The 25,017-nt window shown below is 42.4% G+C and overlaps 2 protein-coding genes across 7 annotated transcripts in view; one reads left to right on the top strand and one right to left on the bottom strand.

Annotated features, from left to right (window-relative positions):
- Window positions 1–7,392, bottom strand: part of C1D (C1D nuclear receptor corepressor) — a 37,487-nt gene extending 30,095 nt beyond the window's left edge. Inside the window, exon 1 of one of the 4 annotated variants that reach the window (XM_075863117.1) lies at window positions 7,291–7,392. The gene's annotated coding sequence lies outside the window, so the exon portion shown is untranslated. Of the gene's footprint in view, window positions 1–416; window positions 568–593; window positions 763–7,290 lie in introns of those variants that run through there. The other 3 variants (XM_075863113.1, XM_075863114.1, XM_075863115.1) reach the window with 3 other exon arrangements.
- Window positions 7,124–25,017, top strand: part of LOC142760141 (uncharacterized) — a 65,935-nt gene continuing 48,041 nt past the window's right edge. For 2 of the 3 annotated variants that reach the window (XM_075863110.1, XM_075863112.1), the window contains exons 1-8: window positions 7,124–7,611; window positions 9,121–9,311; window positions 11,671–11,875; window positions 15,354–15,520; window positions 16,397–16,527; window positions 19,031–19,197; window positions 19,834–19,919; window positions 23,327–23,407. In XM_075863110.1, coding sequence (XP_075719225.1) covers window positions 9,150–9,311; window positions 11,671–11,875; window positions 15,354–15,520; window positions 16,397–16,527; window positions 19,031–19,197; window positions 19,834–19,919; window positions 23,327–23,407 — 999 coding nt within the window. In that variant the 5' untranslated portion in view covers window positions 7,124–7,611; window positions 9,121–9,149. Of the gene's footprint in view, window positions 7,612–7,709; window positions 7,831–9,120; window positions 9,312–11,670; window positions 11,876–15,353; window positions 15,521–16,396; window positions 16,528–19,030; window positions 19,198–19,833; window positions 19,920–23,326; window positions 23,408–25,017 lie in introns of all 3 variants that reach the window. The other variant, XM_075863111.1, reaches the window with a different exon arrangement.

Below are 25,017 nucleotides of genomic sequence, written 5' to 3'. Positions count from 1 at the left end.
GGTCTTCCGGCCGAAATACGTTCCGTACATTACGGACGTAACATGGTTGTGTGAACCCAGCCTCATGCGTGTGAAAACCTCGGCAAAAACAGCCTGAAAAACCGCCTGGAAAACCGCCTCAAAAACCACATCAAACATGAAAACCTCCAGGGTCAGTTTTTACAGGAGGAATTTTCCTCCTGCAAAAAAACTGTGTGAACAGGGCCTTAGCAAGTGCTGAGACCCGCTACAAAGAGTTGCACCCCGAAGATCCGCTGAAGGTGATGGTAGAGATGAAGGATAATGTTGTGGAGCTGTACCTGGTGGCTGATGTTGTTATGATTTGGGAATAAAAACCTCATTGATTACAATGTAACATCTGGATAGTGCAGCTGTGTGAACAGGACAAGGTAGTAGTCACATGACCCCCCTCGTACCGGACTCACAGCTGATGTGGTAGACGAGTCCTGGTCTCAGGCATTATATGTGGCCAACAGCGTCAGTGACGACTGTAATAACCCTCTACAAGACATCAGCGTCCATTACAGTCCTCTCACCCCACGTACAAACCTCCATCATCCGCACACACTACCGCCATCATCCGCACACATTACCTCACACACATGGGTCCGCAGCACTTCCGGGAGATGCTGGCGTGGGGACGGTTAATGGAGGTCACATTACGGGACAGGAAGAGGCGGGGCCTGCCGGCCGTGCTGTTGTATAGATGGGGAGAAGCAGTGTCAGGAGGGTGTGTGCTGCACTGAGGAGCGGGGGATGATCCTGTACTGGAGGGTGGCGGTGGCGCCGCCGGGTTATACTTTGTACAAAGGAACTTATGTGCTGGAGAAAACCTGTATGAAGGGCGTGATGCTCTGCAGCGGAGGGGCCGGGTTAATATTGCTGGAGAGTGATGCTCTGCAGATGGGGGCTTGTGTTTGTGGATGAGTGATGCTCTGCAGATGGGTTTGCCTTGGGGGAGTAATGCTCTGCAGCGGGGGGCCTATATTGGGGAGGCTGATGCTCTGCATTTGGGGGAGTGATACTCTGCAGGTGACGGCTTGCGAGGGGGGGGGTGTAATTCTTATTTTAGGGTGTGATGCTCTGCACATGGCGGCTGACGTGATCTTTACACAACATTGGGTTTCCTCGCAGGCTCATGGGGTGACGTCTATTCTCCCAGGTTCCCTCGGCAGATGCGTCTTTTCTGGCAGCGATCTTCCGTCAGTGACCCGCACATGTGACCGCCTCTCCGCTTTCTCTATGATCAGAGTCCTGTAGTGTTAAATACATCTATGTGGCTAATAAAGAGTTAATAGCACTTGCTGTTTCATGACCTTACGTGTGGCCTATGTTATGTGCTGAGGAGCTGCATAGAATTTGGCGCCTGTTTTAGAGCAACTTGGGTATCAAATTCCCTCTAGCTGCTCTTCCTGGCACCATCAGCAGAATACTAATCTTCGGTAAATGTGGTTTTGACTATAGAATAGGTACTCCATATATTGTTGTTGGGATTGCTCCCTTTCTACGTGTCAGTGATTATAAGGCTGGATTCACACGAGCGTGGCGTTTTGCGTGCGCAAAAACCATTTAACAGCTCCGTGTGTCAGCCGCGTATGATGCGTGGCTGCGTGCTTTTCGCGCAGCCGCCATCATTATGACACTCCATTTGGATGTTTGTAAACAGAAAAGCACGTGGTGCTTTTCTGTTTACATTCATCCTTTTCACTGCTGTTGCGCGAATCACGCAGTTCGCACGGAAGTGCTTCCGTGCAGCATGCGTGGTTTTCACGCGCCCATTGACTACAATGGGAGCGTGATTTGCGCAAAACGCCGAAAGAACGGACATGTCGTGACTTTTTCAGCGGACTCACGCTGCTTAAAAATCACGCACATGTCTGCACGGCCCCATAGACTAATATAGGTCCGTGCGACGCGCGTGAAAATCACTCGCGTTGCACGGATGTAATTCCTGTTCGTCTGAATAAAGGCTAGGGCTGCACGGCTGGTTTTGCTGCCTCATAGTAATCAAAGTGAACGTGGCCGTATTGCGACCAGCCAAAAACTTGAAGGATTTCTTGTCACTACCTGCAGGTTGAAACATGGCCACATTCACTACTGCGATGTCTGGCCGCGTGATCTGTGTCACAGCTAAAGTCGCCGTAAAGCCTGTAACCTAATTTTTTTTAAAACTTTTGACATGTCCTAGTGAGGGTCCTGAGCACTGAGAACCCCCACCCCACGGATTGCTGAAGAGCTCAGGCGAGCGCTGCGAGGCTTAGTTTCTGGTGGGCTTTCCTCACAGCGATGTTTGAGATACGATGGTGAGATACGGGAGGTGTTTAGGCAGGGTGATCCGTAGACAGCTGGTGGTCATGACAAAAAACTTGGCACTTTGCTGGATAAAAAAAAATCCAATAAATGTTATGTTTTACTGTTCCTAAAGACTTTGTTTTTGTCAGGTCAAGATCATGAGTCTTCATTGTAAGGGTATGTTCACACGCTTAACAAAAAACGTCTGAAAATACGGAGCTGGTTTCAAGGGAAAACAGCTCCTGATTTGTCAGACTTTTTTGAGCAACTTGCGTTTTTCACGCCGTTTTTTTACAGCGGTTTTCAATAGTTTATGGAAAAACTGCTCCAAAAACGTTCCAAGAATTGTCCTGCACTTCTTTTGACAGCGACGTGTAAAATGACAGCTCGTCTGTACAGGACATCGTAAGACCCATTGCAAGCAATGGGCAGATGTTTGCCGACGTATTGGAGCCGTAATTCAAGGCGTAAAATTCCTCCGTTATGTCTGAAAAGAGGTCGTGTGAACATACCCTTAGGGCCCTGTCAAGCAGCTCCTTCTATTTCGGCTTCCTGGACCCATTACATGGTGGATGCGAAGGGTAACAAAACGTTCAACAAACTAATGACGTGTCATAGTGACACGTCAGAAGTTTTGATTGGTGGGGGTCCGAGCACTGGGACCCCCCTCCGATCGCTAGATCTCATCGGTAGAAGTGATCGTTTGAGCCGCTTAGTTTCTGTTTGGCTTTTCTCAGAACGCCGCTGTAGCGGTGTATGGACTCCATAGACAGTCTGAGTCCCTATACCACTTGCTCGGCTTTCAGAGAAAAGCCGATCAGAAATGAAGTAGCGCAGTGCTCACCCGAGCGCTGCTGCAGATTCGTTTTAGACATCGGTGGGGGTCTCTGTGCTCTAACCCCTACAGATCAAAACTTATGACATGTCACACATTTTTTAAACATTTAGTTACCCTTTAAAATGGAAGGTACACCCTAAATCAGATATCATCGTTAGGGGTCTGTACCCTGTGACCCCACCGATCCCTAGACAGAAGGTATTGCGGCGCAACTCTGTCTTTTGACTCCGATCTTTGGCATCTTCCATTCACTGTATTGTTCAGGCGATCACATTGTAGTGAATTTGACATGCCAAACGTCTCAGAAGATGAAGGTGCAGCACAGCCGCCTTGTTCTACGGATCGGAGGAAGTCCGTAGAATAAAAACGAAGCTTCCCGCTGGTATTTTCACCATACATAGCTGACCGGCTGAAAAAGGCATAAAGAGGCTTTCAGGGAGCAAGTGCTGGGAAGCGGATGTTCCTTAGTCCTATAGGATACTATGGGATCATCTCCACCGTTTATACATTTTATTGGTTGTCTTAATAATAAAGAAAGTTTTTACGATAAACTGACAATTCTAAATTCAATCTGAAATCCAGTTCTACCTCCTCCGCCGCGAAAAATGGAGGAAGAGGAAAAGTGGAGGGGGAATTGTCTGGGCACACAAGCATCCTGCTCCTTGGACACCAACACTTTATATTAGGAAATCTATAAGGTGACCTATCATTAGGGTGTAATGGGACCTACTGAACCCAGAGCTAGAAATTATATATATCTCTAAGTGCCATGAAGAATGAGAGATTTTATATAACATTCAGGGGCGGTTTAATGAGTACACCCCCTAGTATCCTTTATAGTAGAGGTCTGGCTGGTGGTTGTTAATTACATGGAGACTTTGTGGTACAACCGATTGGTTTTGCTTTAGGCTGGGTTCACACGAGCACATTAACGTCCGTAATGGACGGACGAATTTCGGCCGGAAGTCCCGGACCGAACTCAGTGCAGGGAGCCGGGCTCCTAGCATCATAGTTATGTACGACGCTAGGAGTCCCTGCCTCTCCGTGGAACTACTGTCCCGTACTGAAAACATGATTACAGTACGGGACAGTTGTCCTGCAGAGAGGCAGGGACTCCTAGCGTCGTACATAAGTATGATGCTAGGAGCCCGGCTCCCTGCACTGTGTTCGGTCTGGGACTTCCAGCCGAAATACATCCGTCCATTACGGACGTTAATGTGCTCGTGTGAACCCAGCCTTAGGGTATGTTCACACACACTAATTACGGACGTAATTCGGGCGTTTTTGCCCCGAATTACGTCCGAAAAATGCGCCTCGATAGCGTTGACAAACATCTGCCCATTGAAAGCAATGGGCAGACGTTTGTCTGTTCACACGAGGCGTATATTTATGCGCCGCTGTCAAATGACGGCGCATAAATAGACGCCCGCGTCAAAGAAGTGACCTGTCACTTCTTTGGGCGTAATTGGAGCCGTTATTCATTGACTCCAATGAATAGCAGCGCCAATTACGTCCGTAACTGACGCGGCGTTCAAGCGCCTGCACATGCCGTTACGGCTGAAATTACGGGGATGTTTCCTCCTGAAAATATCCCCGTAATTTCAGCCGTTACGGACGCTGTCGAGTGAACATACCCTTAGTCTGAAGCTCAATCAGTTGTGCTACCAAAACTCTCGAAGTCCAGACCCAAAGCAATGTGACAGAACTACATCTCCCAGCATTTATTCTAACCACTAATGAGGTGAAGACTGCTCCAATATGCAGAGCATCCCCCCCAGAGCTGCTCCCATGTGCAGAGGATCACCCTCAAAACTGTTCCTGTGTGCAGAGCATCACCCCCAAAACTGTTCCCGTGTGCAGAGCATCACCCCCAAAACTGTTCCCGTGTGCAGAGCATCACCCCCAAAACTGTTCCCGTGTGCAGAGCATCACCCCCAAAACTGTTCCCGTGTGCAGAGCATCACCCCCAAAACTGTTCCCGTGTGCAGAGCATCACCCCCAAAACTGTTCCCGTGTGCAGAGCATCACCCCCAGAGCTGCTCCCATGTGCAGAGCATCACCCCCAGAGCTGCTCCCATGTGCAGAGCATCACCCCCAGAGCTGCTCCCATGTGCAGAGATTCACACCCAAAACTGTTCCCGTGTGCAGAGCATCACCCCCAGAGCTGCTCCAATGTGCAGAGCATCACCCCCAAAACTGCTCCCGTGTGCAGAGCATCACCCCCAAAACTGCTCCCATGTGCAGAGAATTACCCCCAGAACTGCTTCCATGTGCAGAGAATTACCCCAGAACTGCTTCCATGTGCAGAGCATCACCCCAGAACTGCTTCCATGTGCAGAGCATCACCCCCAGAACTGCTTCCATGTGCAGAGCATCACCCCCAGAACTGCCTCCATGTGCAGAGCATCACCCCCAGAACTGCTTCCATGTGCAGAGCATCACCCCCAGAACTGCCTCCATGTGCAGAGCATCACCCCCAGAACTGCTTCCATGTGCAGAGCATCACCCCCAGAACTGCTTCCATGTGCAGAGCATCACCCCAGAACTGCTTCCATGTGCAGAGCATCACCCCAGAACTGCTTCCATGTGCAGAGCATCACCCCAGAGCTGCTCCCATGTGCAGAGATTCACACCCAAAACTGTTCCCGTGTGCAGAGCATCACCCCCAGAGCTGCTCCAATGTGCAGAGCATCACCCCCAAAACTGCTTCCATGTGCAGAGAATCACCCCCAGAACTGCTTCCATGTGCAGAGCATCACCCCCAGAACTGCTTCCATGTGCAGAGCATCACCCCAGAACTGCTTCCATGTGCAGAGCATCACCCCCAGAACTGCTTCCATGTGCAGAGCATCACCCCAGAACTGCTTCCATGTGCAGAGCATCACCCCCAGAACTGCTTCCATGTGCAGAGCATCACCCCCAGAACTGCTTCCATGTGCAGAGCATCACCCCCAGAACTGCTTCCATGTGCAGAGCATCACCCCAGAACTGCTTCCATGTGCAGAGCATCACCCCAGAACTGCTTCCATGTGCAGAGCATCACCCCAGAGCTGCTCCCATGTGCAGAGATTCACACCCAAAACTGTTCCCGTGTGCAGAGCATCACCCCCAGAGCTGCTCCAATGTGCAGAGCATCACCCCCAAAACTGCTCCCGTGTGCAGAGCATCACCCCCAAAACTGCTTCCATGTGCAGAGAATTACCCCCAGAACTGCTTCCATGTGCAGAGCATCACCCCCAGAACTGCTTCCATGTGCAGAGCATCACCCCCAGAACTGCTTCCATGTGCAGAGCATCACCCCAGAACTGCTTCCATGTGCAGAGCATCACCCCAAGAACTGCTTCCATGTGCAGAGCATCACCCCAGAACTGCTTCCATGTGCAGAGCATCACCCCCAGAACTGCTCCCATGTGCAGAGAATTACCCCCAGAACTGCTTCCATGTGCAGAGCATCACCCCAGAACTGCTTCCATGTGCAGAGCATCACCCCCAGAACTGCTTCCATGTGCAGAGCATCACCCCCAGAACTGCTTCCATGTGCAGAGCATCACCCCAGAACTGCTTCCATGTGCAGAGCATCACCCCCAAAACTGCTCCCATGTGCAGAGCATCACCCCAGAACTGCTTCCATGTGCAGAGCATCACCCCCAGAACTGCTTCCATGTGCAGAGCATCACCCCCAGAACTGCTTCCATGTGCAGAGCATCACCCCCAGAACTGCTTCCATGTGCAGAGCATCACCCCCAGAACTGCTTCCATGTGCAGAGCATCACCCCCGGAACTGCTTCCATGTGCAGAGCATCACCCCAGAACTGCTTCCATGTGCAGAGCATCACCCCCAGAACTGCTTCCATGTGCAGAGCATCACCCCAGAGCTGCTCCCATGTGCAGAGCATCACCCCAGAACTGCTTCCATGTGCAGAGCATCACCCTCAAAACAGAACCTTTGTGCAGAGCATCACCCCAGAACTACATCAGCAGTGCCCCTGTACAGAGGCAGGTGTCGGATAATATAGAGGATTTTTGTCACACCCCAGTGCAGTATATACAGCTCAGCACAGAACATCTTCCTGCCGCTGCACTTGGCCCATTCCCCTCCTGTCCGGTCATTTGACCTCCTTTAACCCCCTCCACTATCTGTGGAACTAAGCCCGACTTACAATAAGACGGCTATACACGACTTGTAGTTCCACAAAATCCGATAAGTCACGTGTTATTTTACTACTCCCTTCAAATGATCAGTTTTCTCCATGGTATCCGCGTCCTTAACCACCGCATCTTGTAACCGAAGAACAAAAATATGTCTTTGGTTGTGTGTGCTGTACTAGATGGTGGCGGCCATTTAACAGGAGACCAAAGTGCGGGTAAGCCCATGACAGTGGCCACAGCAAAATGGCGGAAATAGTAGAGACCTATATTAGTCCTTAGGGAGAAATGCTTCAGTGTTTGTGAACCTGCGAGACAGAGGACAACTGATAAAGGTAGTGTAAATGATATTTATAATATTAAGCAATAGAAAAAATAATAACTCTGTGTGGTATATTGCGAGCACCTTACATATTGGTTACTAGTCAGTCAGAACCATCTCACCTGTATTATGTTCTCCTTGAAGACTCCTTCGAATAAGTTATCATTAAATTGAAATAAATCAAGTATATGTGCAATGTGGGGGCAAAACTACAGAACAGATATGAATCTATGTAAGTTTTATATTTTTATTACCATATTTCAACAGTTGATATTTAGTTATAACACGCAGGAACCCCCCCCCCCCCCCCCCCCAAGTGTCACTGAACCTGTCAGGTCCGCAAGACTGATGGATTCAGTGTATTGCGCTAGATACAGCTGCTCTGTATAGAGAATATCCAAAAAAAAGTTAAAATAATTTTTAATAAAAAGTATTTCTAAAGTTGCACAAAACACACTGATACACCTTTTTATTTAAACAAAATTCAAAGGTTTACATAGCCTTTAATTTTTTAATGATGTATTCCCTTTAAGTTCACACATAGAAGATTTTTATTCTGTTCGCCATATAAAAGTTTCCTGATGGAGTAGAGGTTAACTGATGCCAATTAATTACATTTGCCATAAAATAAAATCTAGTTGAAATCATTGGTGCCATTAGCAGAAACATTTCTCTACCTTTTTCTATACAAAAAAACATAGTGAAATAGTGTAGAGAAGTTTTCCCAAACTTGCTGCGTGACACAAACTTATTTTGCATGGGCATCAGGAGCTCTGACAATATGTTCAAGATGTTCTTATCATGCAAATTGTATGGTACCCCAAATATACAAAAATTATCCCTGGTAACCCCAAAACATTTATCTGGTCTACCCCATCCCTATCTGCTCTTGTGTCATCACTAAAAACTTTCTAAAAGGTTATCACCCACGTGCACAGGCCGCATATACGTCCTCGTGCACACAGCAGAGACATGAAGTCAATGTGGCACTCCATGTGGCATGGTAGGGTATTACACTACAGAGAAAACCGTCGCTTCTAGAATGCAACTTTACAAAAGGTGACATTTTGTTCTGGTCATCAACTCCCAAAATACTTACAGCCATGAAAGAGTCCATCTCTGATTTTTTTTTTAAAAAGTGCCTATCAGCTCTCCTGCCATGTCTGTTTTAGTAAATGCTTGTATGCCACATAAAATCATATTTATTTATTTTTTAGAACTTTGAACATGCGGCATTCCTCTGTTATTCTTCCTGGAAATATATGAGTAAATTGACAATTAGGTATTATCAATGTCAATAGCCTATGTCCTTACACATTCTGGCCCTGTCCAATTCGTACTGACTGTGTATGAACACATCCTATTGACAAGAAAGGTAACTGGTAATGCCTAGTGGTCAATGTATTCATAAGTTTCCAGGAAAGATGCCCCAGAATTATTATTTTATGTGGCATCGAAGTATTTGCTAAAACAGACATGTACAGAGAGTTGACAGGTTAACTATTAAAATTGTAATTTGCAGGACTCGAGCTGTACATAAGAAGAAGAAGAATGAATAACTGTGACCTGGAGAAACTTTCTGTTTCTGGGGTAAAACTAGAACCTCCTTTTAAACCAGACATAACAATATACCAGGCAAGAGTTTCCAGTCAGGTAACACGGACCAGTGTGGACGCTTGGCCTAGTGACACAGGAGCTACCTGGACGTTGCTGGTGAGTCTGCTTTAAGGATTTGATTTCTTTATAGTCTATCTGTATGTTTTTATACCCATGACTGAAAGTAGATTCATCCTATGACTATGGACCTATTCACATAGGTGCCTCCGTTGTAGATCTGGTTGAAAATACAGGAAACAATATGGTACCACAGCATGCTGTGCTATTGTTTCTGGCAAAAACCATTGACACCCTGATGGAAACCCGACAAAACCCATTAAATTCAATGGGTTTCCTCGGGCGCTAGTTGTCTCCATCATTCAACGGAAGCGTTGCTTTCGGTATTTTCATCGTTCTGCTCCTCTGACGGTGCAGTACAACAGAAAGCCAAACGCAGATGTGAACAGACCCCACAACAACAATATATACGGTAAAGTGCCCTAGTAGCAATACCACGCTATGCTTATGTAAATCCCACCTTACGGTGCACAAAGAATACCAGCATACAGTGACCAAGTAACAGCCCCATATAAAAAGTAATCTAATAACAGTGCAATGCAATGTCTAAATAATTTTGCTATGCAAGATTGACGAACGCTAGCCTTAACTTCCATGTCACGTGTGGTGCCACTCCATCAGCAAGGGCCCCTGATGTCCTGTGGGATTACACAGGGTGGACACCCCTAAAGCTAAGGGGAAACTAAAGGAGATAAATATAAATTCTTTAAAAGTATGCAATGCTTTACACTATGTGCAAGGCCAGCCTCTATTGTTGTGCGGCTGAACCATCTCCTTCTGACTGCGGTGCTGCTTGGCTGAACATGCCATTTTGTAAAGCAGATTAGATTTTTTGCACCGGGGGGGCCCCATAAGCTGGCCAGGAGGCAGTAAGACAATGTTTAGTTTTATTTCTGGCGCCTGCTACAGCACAATAACAGTAAGCTGTCTACTACTCTCCATGATGGTACTGACAACCACTCGGCTCTTCAAAGTCAATAACCTGACAAGCGCTGGGAGCCTGCCGTCATCATGGAGAGTTGCTGATGGGTTACTGGGTTACTGTCTCACTCTGTCTGTATGAGTGAGAGAGCAGCTAGCCCTGACTGTCTGGATGAATGAGAGAGCACCTAGCCCTGACTGTCTGGATGAATGAGAGAGCACCTAGCCCTGACCGTCTGGAAGAGTGAAGAGAGCACCTAGCCCTTACTGTCTGTATGAGTGAGAGAGCAGCTAGCCCTGACTGTCTGGATGAATGAGAGAGCACCTACCTCTAAGGGTATATTCACACGCAGTGTTTTCAGATGTAATTCGGGCGTTTTACGGCTCGAATTACGCATGAAAAAACTGCTCCGCTACGCCTACAAACATCTGCCCATTGCTTGCAATGGGTTTTATGGTGTTCTGTTCCCACGAGGTGTAATTTTACGCCCCGCTGTCAAAAGACACCCGCGTCAAAGAAGGGCTTGTCACTTCTTGGGACGTTTTTGGAGCCGTTTTTCATTGACTCCATTGAAAAACAGCTCCAATAATGTCAGTAAAATATGCCTTGAAAAACCTTGAGTTGTTAAAAAAAAGTCTGAAAATCAAGAGCTGTTTTCAGATGAAAACAGCTCCGTAATTTCAGACGTTTTTTGCTACTGCATGTGAACCTACCCTTACTGTCTGGATGAGTGAATGAGCACCTAGCCCTTAGGGTATGTTTACACGCAGTGTTTTCAGACGTAATTCGGGCATTTTACGCCTCAAATTACGCCTGACAAAACGGCTCCATTACGCCTACAAACATTTGCCCATTGCTTGCAATGGGATTTACGATGTTCTGTTCCCACGAGCCTTTATTTTACCCCTCGCTGTCAAAATACGGCGCGTAAAATGACGGCTCGTCAAAGGAAGTGCAGGACACTTCTAGGGACGTTTTTGGAGGCGTTTTTCATTGACTCCATTGAAAAACAGCTCCAAAAACGGCCGTAAAAAACGCCATGAAAAACGCGAGTTGTTAAAAAAAGTCTGAAAATCAGGAGCTGTTTTCGCCTGAAAACAGCTCCGTATTTTCAGACGTTTTTGCTCACTGCCCTTGCTGTCTGCATGAATGAGAGAGCACCTAGCCCTGACTGTCTGGATGAGTGAATGAACGTACACCTGGCCCTGTGTATTTGGACGTGTGAATGAGCATCTGGCTTTGTCTGTTTAATAAGTGAACAAACATACATCACGTCACTGGGGAGAAATAGAGAGTCCTGAACAGAGCCCTTCCAACCAGTACAGATGTACATGTAATAACTGCAATGAGGACCGGCTTTATTGTATCTTGTTTCACTTCACACTTACAGTTGTAGATTTGATAAATGGTACTACGGTACATTTTTGTTTGTAAATAATTCACTTTTAATTATCGCCTCTGTCTAATCAATTTCAGGGAGGCAGTGGTTCGAAGATTGTGTTTTTGAAAGATGGTCTTAATTCCGTAGTACTGGAAGTGACTGCTGAAGATGGGACTGCCAAGAAATATTTTCTAGAAATCACTAAATTATCCACTAGCCATGCTTCACTTGAAGGAATCATTCTGTCTGAGGATCTGAATCTGGCCCCATCATTTGCTCCAGATGTCTTCGAATATTCATGTACTTCTGTTTAATATCCTAGACCTGTCACTGTGAATTATTATTGTCTAATACGTTCGGAACAGGCTGCACATCACTTGTGTATTCCAAAAACATTTATTTTATTCGTTATTTATTTATTTATTTATCTTTTTTCCATCTTGATTTTTAAAACACATTAGATTTCTTGCATTTACTGCCATACATATATCTATGTCATCCTAAATGTAATTCCTATTCTCATCACATTAACAACCAGCAAAATTCTTCATTCATTGTTCAAGAATAGAGAAAAACTTTCAAGATACTCATGCGCCAGTCTCCTGTGTCCCTTGCCACTCTTTGTTGATAGTAACTTTACCGGGTGGCCAAGTGCTTGCTGCCCCAGTCATGTCACTATGGACAGGGCCGCCATACAAAATATCTGGACCCATATAAATTCAAATGGCGAAGGCCCTCTGAACTTTGCTCCACATCTTAGCGCGGATTTTCAGTCGATAGGGGGCGATAACATGATAATAATTTCCGATAAAGATCATGTTGTTCCCCGTACCATGCACAGACCTCTGGTAGAAATATTTTTTTGTCAACATAGCCGCATGAAAACTTTTTAGGGATCTGTTTTAGGGATACATATAATGTGTTATATAACTTCTATTAATTTTTGGGGTATAGAAAAAAAATGGCAATCCCGCCACTGTTTTCGGAGTTTTGTTTGTACGTCGCTCACCGTGCGGTATAAATGACATGCAAACTTTACTCTGTGGGTCATTATGATTATGGCAATATCAAATTTAAAATGTGTCGTGTCGCCGCATTAAAATACCCCTAACATTTTTATTTTTCTGTCGATGGCGCTGTATGAGGGTTTGTTTTTTGAAGGACACCTTGTGGTTTTGTGGGGTACATACCATTTTTGATCACCTTTTATATTTTTTTGGGATTACAAGATGAACTAAAAACAGCAATTCTGGCATTGTTTTTCTTTTTTTTTTTTTTTTACAGCATTCACTGTAAAACCGTCATCATTTTTTTGTTCCAGGTCGTTGCGAATCCTGCTTGCTTTTTTAAATAGTTTTGTCCCATAATAAAGCATTTTTCATTGCCAAAAAGGCGTTTTTTTTGTTTTTTTTAATTTAATTTTTATTTTTTATAGTTCAAAACTTTTTTATATTTTTTTTACAATATCTATTAGTACAACAAGAGGACTTGAAAATGTGAACATTTGACTGCTTACATAATACATATTGTGCCTGCCGTCCTATTTTAGGTCGCATTGTGGGGGGTGCTGATGAACTGATTGAAAGGCTGGGTTCACACGACCTATTTTCAGACGTAAACGAGGCGTTTTATGCCTCGTTTTACGTCTGAAAATAGGGCTACAATACGTCGGCAAACATCTGCCCATTCATTTGAATGGGTTTGCCGACGTACTGTGCAGACGACCTGTCATTTACGCGTCATCGTTTGACAGCTGTCAAACGACGACGCGTAAAAATACAGCCTCGTCAAAGAAGTGCAGGGCACTTATATACATCATATGCAGGACACTTCTTTCAGACGTAATTTGAGCCGTTCTTCATTGAACTCAATGAAGCACAGCTCAAAATTTACAGCTGTCAGAGAAGCCTCGCAAAATGCGAGGAGGAGGAATTACGGCTGAAACGAGGCAGCTGTTTTCTCCTGAAAACAGTCTGTCATTTCAGCCGTAAAAGCCTCTCATCGTGTGCACATACCCAAAAAGCCCACCACTTTGTCGAACTTCATAGATGCAGCGGTTGCTAATGACAGTGAAATCTACGATCGTTATAGCTGGGTGTCAGCCGTATGTTACAGCTAACAACCCCTGCTGATGGTGTGGGCTCAGCTCCTGGACCTGCGCAATGCAAGCGTCATACATGTACGGCAGCTTGCGATACGGATCTCCTTCCTGTACCGTATATATATATATATATATATATATATATATATATACACTTAAAGTGGTATACCCAAACATTACATCGACAGTATATGCCATAAATGCCTGTTAGGTGTGGTTCCTACCTCTAAAAACCACAACCTATTGGTAGAATTGGGGTCTGGTGACCCATTTGCCAATTCAAAGCCACTGCAATCTCCATAGAATTTAATCTGGCGTATATGGAAGTTACAGAAAAAGCTGAGCAAGCAACGGCTCTTTCCATAAGTCCTATCGACTTCTATAAAGTTGTTAAACTCTATGAAGACTGTAGTGGCTGTGAATTGGCAAACAGGGATCATCGGATTACTGATTTGACTAAAGGGAAAGATGGGACCCGCACCAATCAGACTTTTATGGCATATCCATGTTTAATATTGGAATACCCCTTTAATCTTCTCTGTCACATGAACTTTGACTACGTTGAGCTTAGAACACCCTATTGGGTGAGATATTATATGTACAAGTGGGAAAGTTTTTCCTTTTTAATGATACCTTGTCACCCATAGCAGATGAAATAGCTGTTAGTGTAGCATGGTAGAGGAGCAAGGTGGATGTCATGAACACCAATGATGGAAATCCTGCTTAGTGAGTGGGTTTGCCTTTAAAATGCTTAAAATTGATTTCCTGTTTCCTATACGATGGCAATATGTTCAGCAGCATTATATTTAAATTACAGTTGCTAATATCAGTAATGGCGACCTCCATTAGGTGCTGCCTTAGACTATAACTTAACAAATAATTATAATGTAGAAAGTAAGTCCTGGTGCTTTCGTTCTACTTTATTTGCAGATCTCATGTATTTTGGAACTTTATTAAATATATTCCAGCACTTGGAAATTGTTTATGATCCATATTTTGCAGCATCCTGCAGAGCATTACAAATTAATGATTTCACCCAATTAAATAAAAACATTTTTGCCGTATTATCTTGGCCACGTCAGCTTATCATGTTGACCGTAACTTATTAATAAGCTTCCTGCGAGTTTAATTTTACAATAATGTTCTCTCTATAGCTATTTTAACACAACTACTTTATCAGTCTCTGTTTCCTCTGCCCTAGCCATACAGTTAGCAAATAAAAAATTTTATAACTAAGTTTACCTAGGTTTCAAGTGAATAGGAATTTTTTTTATAGGGCGCACTGTTTTATGTGCAGCCTTGAATTGAGAGACCTATCAATGGGCAATAATAGCTCAAATTTAAATTAGATGGTATGGTAAACTTTGTGTGCCGGACATCCTGGGTCCCTGGGGTGCACTAGCACAGCAGACGGCACTATTGCCCTTTCTCCGAAGCATTCGCTGGCTGAATGTTGTGAGCATCTGCCCTAAAAATCGGACAGAGCAGATATGATGGCAGCTTCTGCACACTTATTGCAAGGGTTCACTTTACATGGTCACTTCTCAATTTACTCCAACTTTGTTGTCTGTTATTGTAGCTTATATATGTGGTGTAAAATATCATGGTTTGTCACTTATTGTGCTTTATGCTTATTTTATGTTCTTTTACGTTTTCCTGTTTCGGTTTCCCAACTAGGTACTATGCCATATTTCCAGAACAGTATTAGCATTAAACCCTTAATCCAAGACAGTCAGATGAAGGTGACAGTGAATGGAAATGGAGACACTAAACCTCTCCCTATCGCTGTTGGAGATACAGTTATAGAAGTTAATGTGGTTTCAGCTGATGGCACCAATACACAGGTTATGTAATAACTGGCATGTTCTTGGGTTATTCTTACTTCTATATAGACATTACAAGTCATATGAGATTGATTATTCAGTAGATCTATAGTAGTGGCTCCATCTCACCTGAAGAGTGTTGTCGTGGCCTCCATCGGGTTAGCATACCTTTTTTTTTTTTTACTGTATAGGAAAGCAAAGAAGACTGCGCTTTCCTATACAGTGGTCCACCTAAAAAAAAGTGTACAGTGTCATATGTCGGAGGTATAGACAATGTTTTACAAAAACATTGCTTTATCCCAGTCCAAGCAGCTACCTGGGGTTGAGAATAACAAATAGGACTTTCACCACAGACAGAGCTTATCTAATAGGCACTCTACCACAGACAGTACATGTTTATGAGTGTCTATTAGTAACACCGATCCCAAATTGCAGCTTTTCTACACATCTCAGCAAAGGAAGCGGCTACCATCATAGGACAGGGCAATATCCTGACCATACTTTGTTTCCTCCAATATGGAGCTTGTGTTTTTCCCTTTATATACATCGCATAATCCCATGTATACAAAGTTAGTATAGACTTTCTATCAGGTCCCCGTGAGAAGAAGAAAATAGGAATGGATCCCAGCAGATATGAGAAGAAAATCTTCTGTACTGAAATCTTTATCCTTATCACTGTCGTCTAGTCTTCTATTTTTCCTTTTTTTTGTTTGTTTTTTAAAAAAAAAGGGGAATGGAAAACAAAGCTATAAAATATTTGTAAGAAAAAGACTTTACCTTTCTTCAGTCACATTTCTTCTCAATTGTTCTCAGTCTATACATACAAACATGCACTTGTATGTGTCTCCATGTGAACTCTCTTCCAAAAATGTTTTCATGTTCACTTTTGATATTTAGGTATACAGAATTATTGTTACACGTGCGCAGCTTCCGTTTTGTGTAACATTCGCAGATGCTCAGAAGCAGATGGAATACGAGTGTCCTATTTCCTTAGCTGCTTTCTACAGACCAGTTTCTATTAATCGCAGGTAAGTTCATGGTAAAACCTGATAGAGTAAAACTTGTACTCATTGGGTAATATGTACTAATTCTGTGTAACTTTAGACAGTGTAAACTTAGGCCAGGCAGTCAGAAGATGCGCCAAATTGATCACAGTGGCGCATATTGCATGATAAATTTGGCAACACACTTTTACTTATAGCACCTCTTGGTCGCCTTAGATTGCGCCAGTCTTTTGTTTTGTCCTTCAGCAAGATCACACCCCTTTTTGTCTAAGCCATGCCCCTTGTCTGTCGAGACGCAAAAAAACTTTAATAAATGTGACGCACGACATGTGAGCCAGAATTCTGGCTCAATTTGAGCGTTGTGTTTTTCAACATAGGTTTAGTAAGATAACTAAAAATATATTTACTAGTTTCCATTGCTTATTGCACTCAGGATATCGGATAACAAAAAGCTGACACATTCTTCTCTATGTGTGCCATAAAAATTGTCGGAAACCTTGACGGAACCCTCTGACAGAGTGTATTAACACCAGTGTGAACACAGTCTATTAACTCCATGAAGAATCCGAATAACACTGCAATGTAGTGACTAAACATTTAGAGTATGATTGGACTAAAATATTCTGGAAAAGGTCCACATACATTGATTCTCCCTTCTTCCATGACTCTTGTGCCTCTGGATTTGGATACTTGTTTTGCAGGAGCCTGTTGTCCAGTCTGTACCTGGTAGAGATGGGTTAATGTAGATACCTAGATATTGAGGGCCCCATTTGTCCTAAAATCCTAGAATAATAAAAAATTATAATACATACATATGAAGATCCATAAATGTATTATTTTTGGTCAATCATGCATTTTTTCCTTATATACTCTAATTTGAAACATAAAGAAATTACATTTATATCCTAATATTATATATTTATATAATATAATTTAATATACAGTATATATGAAAAAATTACAGTACATATAAACAGTAATAAATAGATAAAAATGCACAGTCGAGTCACATTGTTATGACCACAGCTAATATCCAGAGTAACCGCCGTGTGCAGCACGGACAGTAGCTAGACATACGTGGAGTGACTCAATAAGGTGCTGGTAGGTTGTCTCCGGTATCTGGAGCCACGCTGACTGCTGTGCATCCCACATTTACTGGAGGGTGCGTGGGGGAGGATCCATAGAGTAAACAAGACGATCAAGGTGGCCCTACAGATGCTCAATTGGGTTAAAGTCTGGTGAATTAGGGGACCAGGGAAGTACTTGGAAGTCTTGGTCGTGCCCTTCCATCCACTATCGGACATTTCTAGCCGTGTGACATGTCGCATTGTCTTGATGGAAGATTCCTTCTGCCCCACGGCAGACAAACAGCATGTATGGGAGGACGTGATCTGCAACGATGGATTCATACACAAATCGGTTCAGAGTGCCTTCCAAGTGGATTAGTGGGCCCAGAAAATGCCATGAAAAAAATTCCCCAGACAGATACTGTCATGCAAATTGAAGCCTTTTTCCAATGCGCCTTTGTTAGCATAAGGGCAGTGACCATCCGTCCGCTTCGGAGCCCCATACTCAGTAGGGTTCGCTGAACTGTTGTTTTAGACACAGCTCTGGCAGCTGCCTGGTTGATTTTCACGGTGAGTTGCTCCACCGTAGCGCGTCGTACGGCCCGTGAGCACCTTCGTAGCCGATGTTCAACTCTCACATCAATGGCACGTGGTGCTCCGCAGTTTCCACGTCGGTTTTTCCCAATGGTGCCATTTGTCCACTCACAATCCGCTTTCACCACAGCAGCACGCGAACAGTTCACAGACTGCGCTGATGAGAAATACTGTCACTCTTTGCCCAAAAGCCAATAATCATGCCTATTTGCAATGGTAAATCCCCCCTTTTACCCATGGCAACAATGAGTGATATGTGTTCAGACAGCCTATCGCACCCCTTATATACCCACCAAGCCAGTCCACCACACATCACTTCCTTCATGGGCTACACGCTGCCGACGTCGAAAGTAGGTGGTGTTCATAATAATGTGACTCGACTGTGTATATTATTATTATTATTATTTATCACAGTAAGGGTATGTTCACACGGCAGCGTCCGTAACGGCTGAAATTACGGTGCTGTTTTCAGGAGAAAACAGCACCGTAATTTCAGCCGTAATGGCATGTTGAGGCGCTATTTCGCTGCATCCATTACGGATGTAAATGGAGCTGTTTGTCCATGGAGTCAATGGAAAACTTCTCCATTTACGTCTGAAGAAGTGACAGGCACTTCTTTGACGCGGGCGTCCTTTTTACGCCCCGCCTTTTGACAGCGGGGTGTAAAAAAATGACCGTCTGCACAGAACATCGTAAGACCCATTCTAATGCATGGGCAGATGTTTGCCGACGCTTTGGAGCCGCTATTTCGGACGTAATTCGGGGCAAAAACGCCCGAATTACGTCCATAAATAGTGTGTGTGAACATACCCTTTAATATGTACTGTTATTTTATTAATTTGCACCTATGCTTACATTTCATACAGTCTTCCCAAGCACACCATATCCGCACAATACATGGACCTTCTAACAAGACGATCAAAATCAGATCCATTGGATGAGACCATTCTTAGTGAGAACTGGAGAATTCCTGAGTATGAATTGGATATGAATATGTCAGCAGAAAACGTCTTCTGCTGTTTTGCTTACCGTGGTAAATCTGTGTATTTCTGAAATTCAACCTAACTACCGTATATCCGTTCCTTAATAGAAAATGTACCAAACAATTAAAGATTAATTTTAAATGAAGAATGTTTTGAAAATGTTGCTTTAACTTTAGTTAACGTACCGTAATATATTACAACATACAGTTTATCATATTATCAATGAGTATTGTTCTAATAAGTATACAGGGCTTCAGAGATTACAATAGCCAATGGCTTCCTGCAAGACCTATCCGTAGACGCAGGTTGTTTTATGACTGGATCTACACAGTGATTCTCATTACAACATGAAAATGGCGGTGCATTGATTGAGGATCATTCTCCCACACCTGGAGTTTGCTGAATTTGATAGCTCAATGGGGGGAATACCAGTAAAAAGTCGAAATTTGCAGGAACAATGCAACTTTAGTGCCGCTTCCGCCGCTCACGACACTTTTCTAAATGTCGGCGTTACTTAAAGGGATGGATTTTGTAATGTAATTTGTATCAATCACATGGAATGGGTGGACTAAAAAGACTACTATATATTTTCCTGTGTGCAGTCTGAAGGGTTATAATCGTCATTGTCACATATATTGAGAATATGAATTATATCAAGGCTGACATTTATACCTTTTATCTTGCAGGATGTGGAGACGTCGTACAGCTGTCGGATTTTGGTAATCATGCAAGGTGCTGCCCATTTAAACCACAGACTGAATTGGAACCTAAGGTTATAAACTGTCTTTATTATAATCCAATCATTTGTTTTTTTTTAGCCATGGTGGCTATCGTCCTGATAACACAAGTATTATTCACATTCAAAGCTGACTTTGTAAACATAAAGAGGCTTTAGGCTACACGCACACGTTGTGTAATTTGATGCAGATAATCTGCACCAAAACCGCAGGTGTACGCATGTAATTCCGCAGCTAAAACCGCACATAATGGTGCGTTTTTTTATTCGTTTTTAGGTGCGGTATTTACATTTTGATGCGGAAATAGGTGCGGTTTTATGCTGCATATTTTGGTGTGTTTTTCTTTAAAACGAGTCAGATACAATTCGCAAGCGTAAACGCAGAATAAATTGACATGCTGCAGATTTTACAATACGCACCGCAGGTCAATTTACGCGCAGAAAAAAATCTGCACCGTGTAGATGAGATTTCTTGAAATCTCATTTACTTTGCTGGTACTGTATTACACTGCGCATTTCCTGCATGAAAATCTGCGTGTAATACGTTGCGTGTATTCAGCCCAAAACGTAATAATAAATACTAAAAATGCAGAAATAAATCACCAACCCATTTGTCAAAATATAAGGATGCACGATCCTGACAGGGAAAACAAAGAACCACCTCCTTCTAATCCCCTTCTTCTTTGGCTGGGGATTGACCAATGATGTGGGGCTTAGTAGAACTGTATGGGTTTAGGGGCTCATTCACACACAGCAGAGGCGAGCATACAAGTCTTGCATAGTGGCACACAGAGTCCCTACAGCTCTGCTTTATGGAGCCATAGGCCCTCTGTGTATAATGCCTCTGTCCTAGTGCATAATCTAATGGAACATGCCACCATTTGTTTTCTGTTAGATTCCATATGAAACCTATGGAAAAAACTCTGAATGCCTCTGTATGAAATCAGAGGTATATGGAGATACAGCCAGGGCCGTATTTGCATCTCCGGCTGCCTTTGGCACTAAGCCTCAATTTGCCCCCATTAAAGGCCCATTTACTCTCACCAATTATCCTCATGATTTGCTCGTTTCTGAGTTATCATAACGATTATTGTGCAGTGTCACTCAGGGAGAAGATATAACCATTGTTTGTTGTTGATCATCAATTGTGACAGCGTAAAAATATTCATTATTGGCGGCACGATCAGTAAATGTAACGATATTTACACTGTGCAGTGCTAAGCTCTGATGTTCAGATGTGGGGACTGTGTTACCCAAGAGTCATGTGCTCTATTGGTGAACACAGCACACACTATACTGTACCAGAATCTGGAATTTGTATACATAGGTAAGCCCTACACACAAATAATAATAAATACAGTGACTAAATATTACCATCATATCGTTACTAAATAATACCACCATACTGTGACTGAATAATACCTACATAAGCTTACTACATTTTTCCATCATAGCATTACTAAATAATACCACCATACTGTTACTAAATAATACCACCGTACTGTAACTGAATAATACCACCGTACTGTAACTAAGTAATACCACCGTACTGTTACTAAATAATACCACCATACTGTTACTGAATAATACCCCCATACTGTTACTGAATAATACCTCCATACTGTTACTAAATAATACCACCATACTGTTACTGAATAATACCACCATACTGTTACTAAATAATACCACCGTACTGTAACTAAGTAATACCACCATACTGTTACTAAATAATACCACCATACTGTTACTAAATAATGCCACCATACTGTTACTGAATAATACCTCCATACTCTTACTGAATAATACCACCATACTGTTACTAAATAATACCACCTTACTGTTACTAAATAATACCACCATACTGTTACTAAATAATACCACCATACTGTTACTAAATAATACCACCATACTGTTACTAAATAATACCACCATACTGTTACTAAATAATACCACCTTACTGTTACTAAATAATACCACCATACTGTTACTAAATAATACCACCATACTGTTACTAAATAATACCACCATACTGTTACTAAATAATACCACCATACTGTTACTAAATAATACCACCATACTGTTACTAAATAATACCACCATACTGTTACTAAATAATACCACCATACTGTTACTAAATAATACCACCATACTGTTACTAAATAATACCACCGTACTGTTACTAAATAATACCTCCATACTGTTACTGAATAATACCACCATACGGTTACTAAATAATACCACCATACTGTTACTAAATAATACCACCGTACTGTTACTAAATAATACCACCGTACTGTAACTGAATAATACCACCGTACTGTAACTGAATAATAGCCTCATACTGTAACTGAATAATACCACCGTACTGTAACTGAATAATACCACTGTACTGTAACTAAGTAATACCACCATACTGTTACTAAATAACACCACCATACTGTTACTAAATAATACCACCATACTGTTACTAAATAATACCACCGTACTGTAACTGAATAATACCACCATATTGTTACTAAATAATACCACCGTATTGTAACTGAATAATACCACCATACTGTTACTAAATAATACCACCATACTGTTACTAAATAATACCACCGTATTGTAACTGAATAATACCACCATACTGTTACTGAATAATACCACCATACTGTTACTAAATAATACCACCATACTGTTACTAAATAATACCACCGTATTGTAACTGAATAATACCACCATACTGTTACTAAATAATACCACCATACTGTTACTAAATAATACCACCATACTGTTACTAAATAATACCACCGTATTGTAACTGAATAATACCACCATACTGTTACTAAATAATACCACCATACTGTTACTAAATAATACCACCGTACTGTAACTAAATAATACCACCGTACTGTAACTGAATAATACTTCCATATGGTAATAAATAATATCAGCATATTACAGTGACTTGTCCATTCACCTATTAGCCAAGACGGCACAAAAATATATTGTGCTTTTTGGCTAATAGGATCGATAAAAGAATACACCGCACTCATAGTTATGAATCCGGTACATTCATGAGGAGACCGCTCCCCCAACGCCTCTCGGTGGTAATTGACGGACTGCTGTATTTGTAGATTCACAGCCGTCAACCACTGTGAGGATGGTGGGGGGAGGCGGGGAAGCACACTCCTCATAAATGTATAGATATACCGGACATATATTATGTATTCTTTATTCGCTCCTATTAGCCAAACAGCACGATATTTATTTAGTGTCATTTTGGCTAATAGAAGAACGGACCTGTCGCTGTAATATTACCAACGGCAGCATATTTAGCCAACGGATTCGCTTTAATTACTGATGTGGTTATGACAGTATCTAGTGATCATGTTCCCGATAGCATAACATGTTTTAATATTTTAGCCTAATTATTTTCATTTTTCTTTATTTTTTATTAGACTGTAACAGATGCAGAGTGGTATAAAGAAGACTTTTCTACCAGTAAATCCTTAGAACCTATCCTTAAGCACACAGTACAGGTAAAGAATAATGTTTTATATTATTATATTCGTAAATTGAATATGACTAGTAGGATTTAAAATGAAGCATATGTGAGAAAATAGGAACGTTTGTTAACATTAGCAACAGTGATGTGGTGGTGAACTGTACCACTATTGCAACAACAAATTAAAATCGCACAGTACACTGTTGCTGTGTATGACTGGGAATTCATAAATTCTTATTTACGTACATGCAGAACTGGCCTCAAGGAAATAAAAAGAATATTGTTTACTTGTACTCAAGACAATTCAGATTTAATAGATGGAAGTTAGAATAAGTCTCCCCTGCTTTGGAATACAAACTGTGTAATACTTCATTTCTCCTGTGGGGGCGCTGCATGGGGATATGAACACTTGCTTATAGGTTCCTACAGAGTTTACAGCTAATCTTTGTAGATCCCAGTAGCGAGACACCCTATGATCAGCTTATCAACAGCGGATCCTTCTAACAATAAGGGATCAGCCAAAGCAGACAATAGCAGCATAACAATAATGAGAAATTGGGAATGTCACCATGATTTTTCTATTCTGCAAAATAACAATGGAAATTTATGCCACAGGGGGCACGATCTACACGGAACGCCACAGTGGGCACTATCTACAGGGAACGCCACAGGGGGCACTGATTATATCGCTAGTATGTAGTCGATTAATTCCTCATTACTACGACAAAGCAAAGTTACAATTGATCAGCAAGTAAAATAATTACAGATCTCACTGCCAAATATAGATAATGCACTCACATAATATTACACTATTATTATCATATTTTATCTACTATGTTCTTATAACATATTTGGTATTTAAAATTCTTAACAGACATTCATGGCACAATTGGATATGCCATAAATGTCGGATCGGTGGGCTCCAACCTCTGCGCCTTCATCTACATGGAGAACAGGGATGTCCAGTCCCTATACTCAGTGGAGAGGTGGCTACTAATGCAATGTAGTGAATAGGAGTGAACAGCCACATCCATGGACATCCTGGACAAACAGGACAGGATGTACAAAATACTTCTTCCTCCAAATATCTTTACACGATCCTGCTTGTGCTACTGTTCTTCTTTTACCTCATCTATGTTGAGGAGATCACTGCACTGAGCCATCAGTAGTGCACATTTTTATAGACATGCACATATATGTAACAGCAGTGTCAGTCAAGGTGAAGGACGTATGGAGGTCTGTTGTCACACAACCTGGACTACAGTCTACATACAGTCCCACAGACAGTGAGCTGCTGGGCAGTGTAAACAATAGGGGCAACACAGCAGTGGCCACTACATTATAAGTTGTACATCTTTCATTATAATATGCCATAATACAATATTTTTGTTATATCGCCTGAAGAACCTATTTATGTTACGGTATAATGTATAAATCTTATATGTCTATTGTATTTTCTCTTATAACTTCTAAATAGATGGAATATTCTAAAATCATATATGCACAAAGAAAGAGCCCTTTTACTGTTTTAATTGTACTTTCCAAAATCTTTGTAGTGTACGGTTCTTTGATGACTCAAACATAAAGCCTGTAATAAACTTTATCACCATACTAAAAGTAAATCCTGTTGCACTGCAGGGGTTT

Source organism: Rhinoderma darwinii, chromosome 4 (genome assembly GCF_050947455.1).
Source record: "Rhinoderma darwinii isolate aRhiDar2 chromosome 4, aRhiDar2.hap1, whole genome shotgun sequence".
NCBI lineage: Eukaryota > Metazoa > Chordata > Amphibia > Anura > Rhinodermatidae > Rhinoderma > Rhinoderma darwinii.
This window is presented reverse-complemented; position numbering and strand designations above follow the sequence as displayed.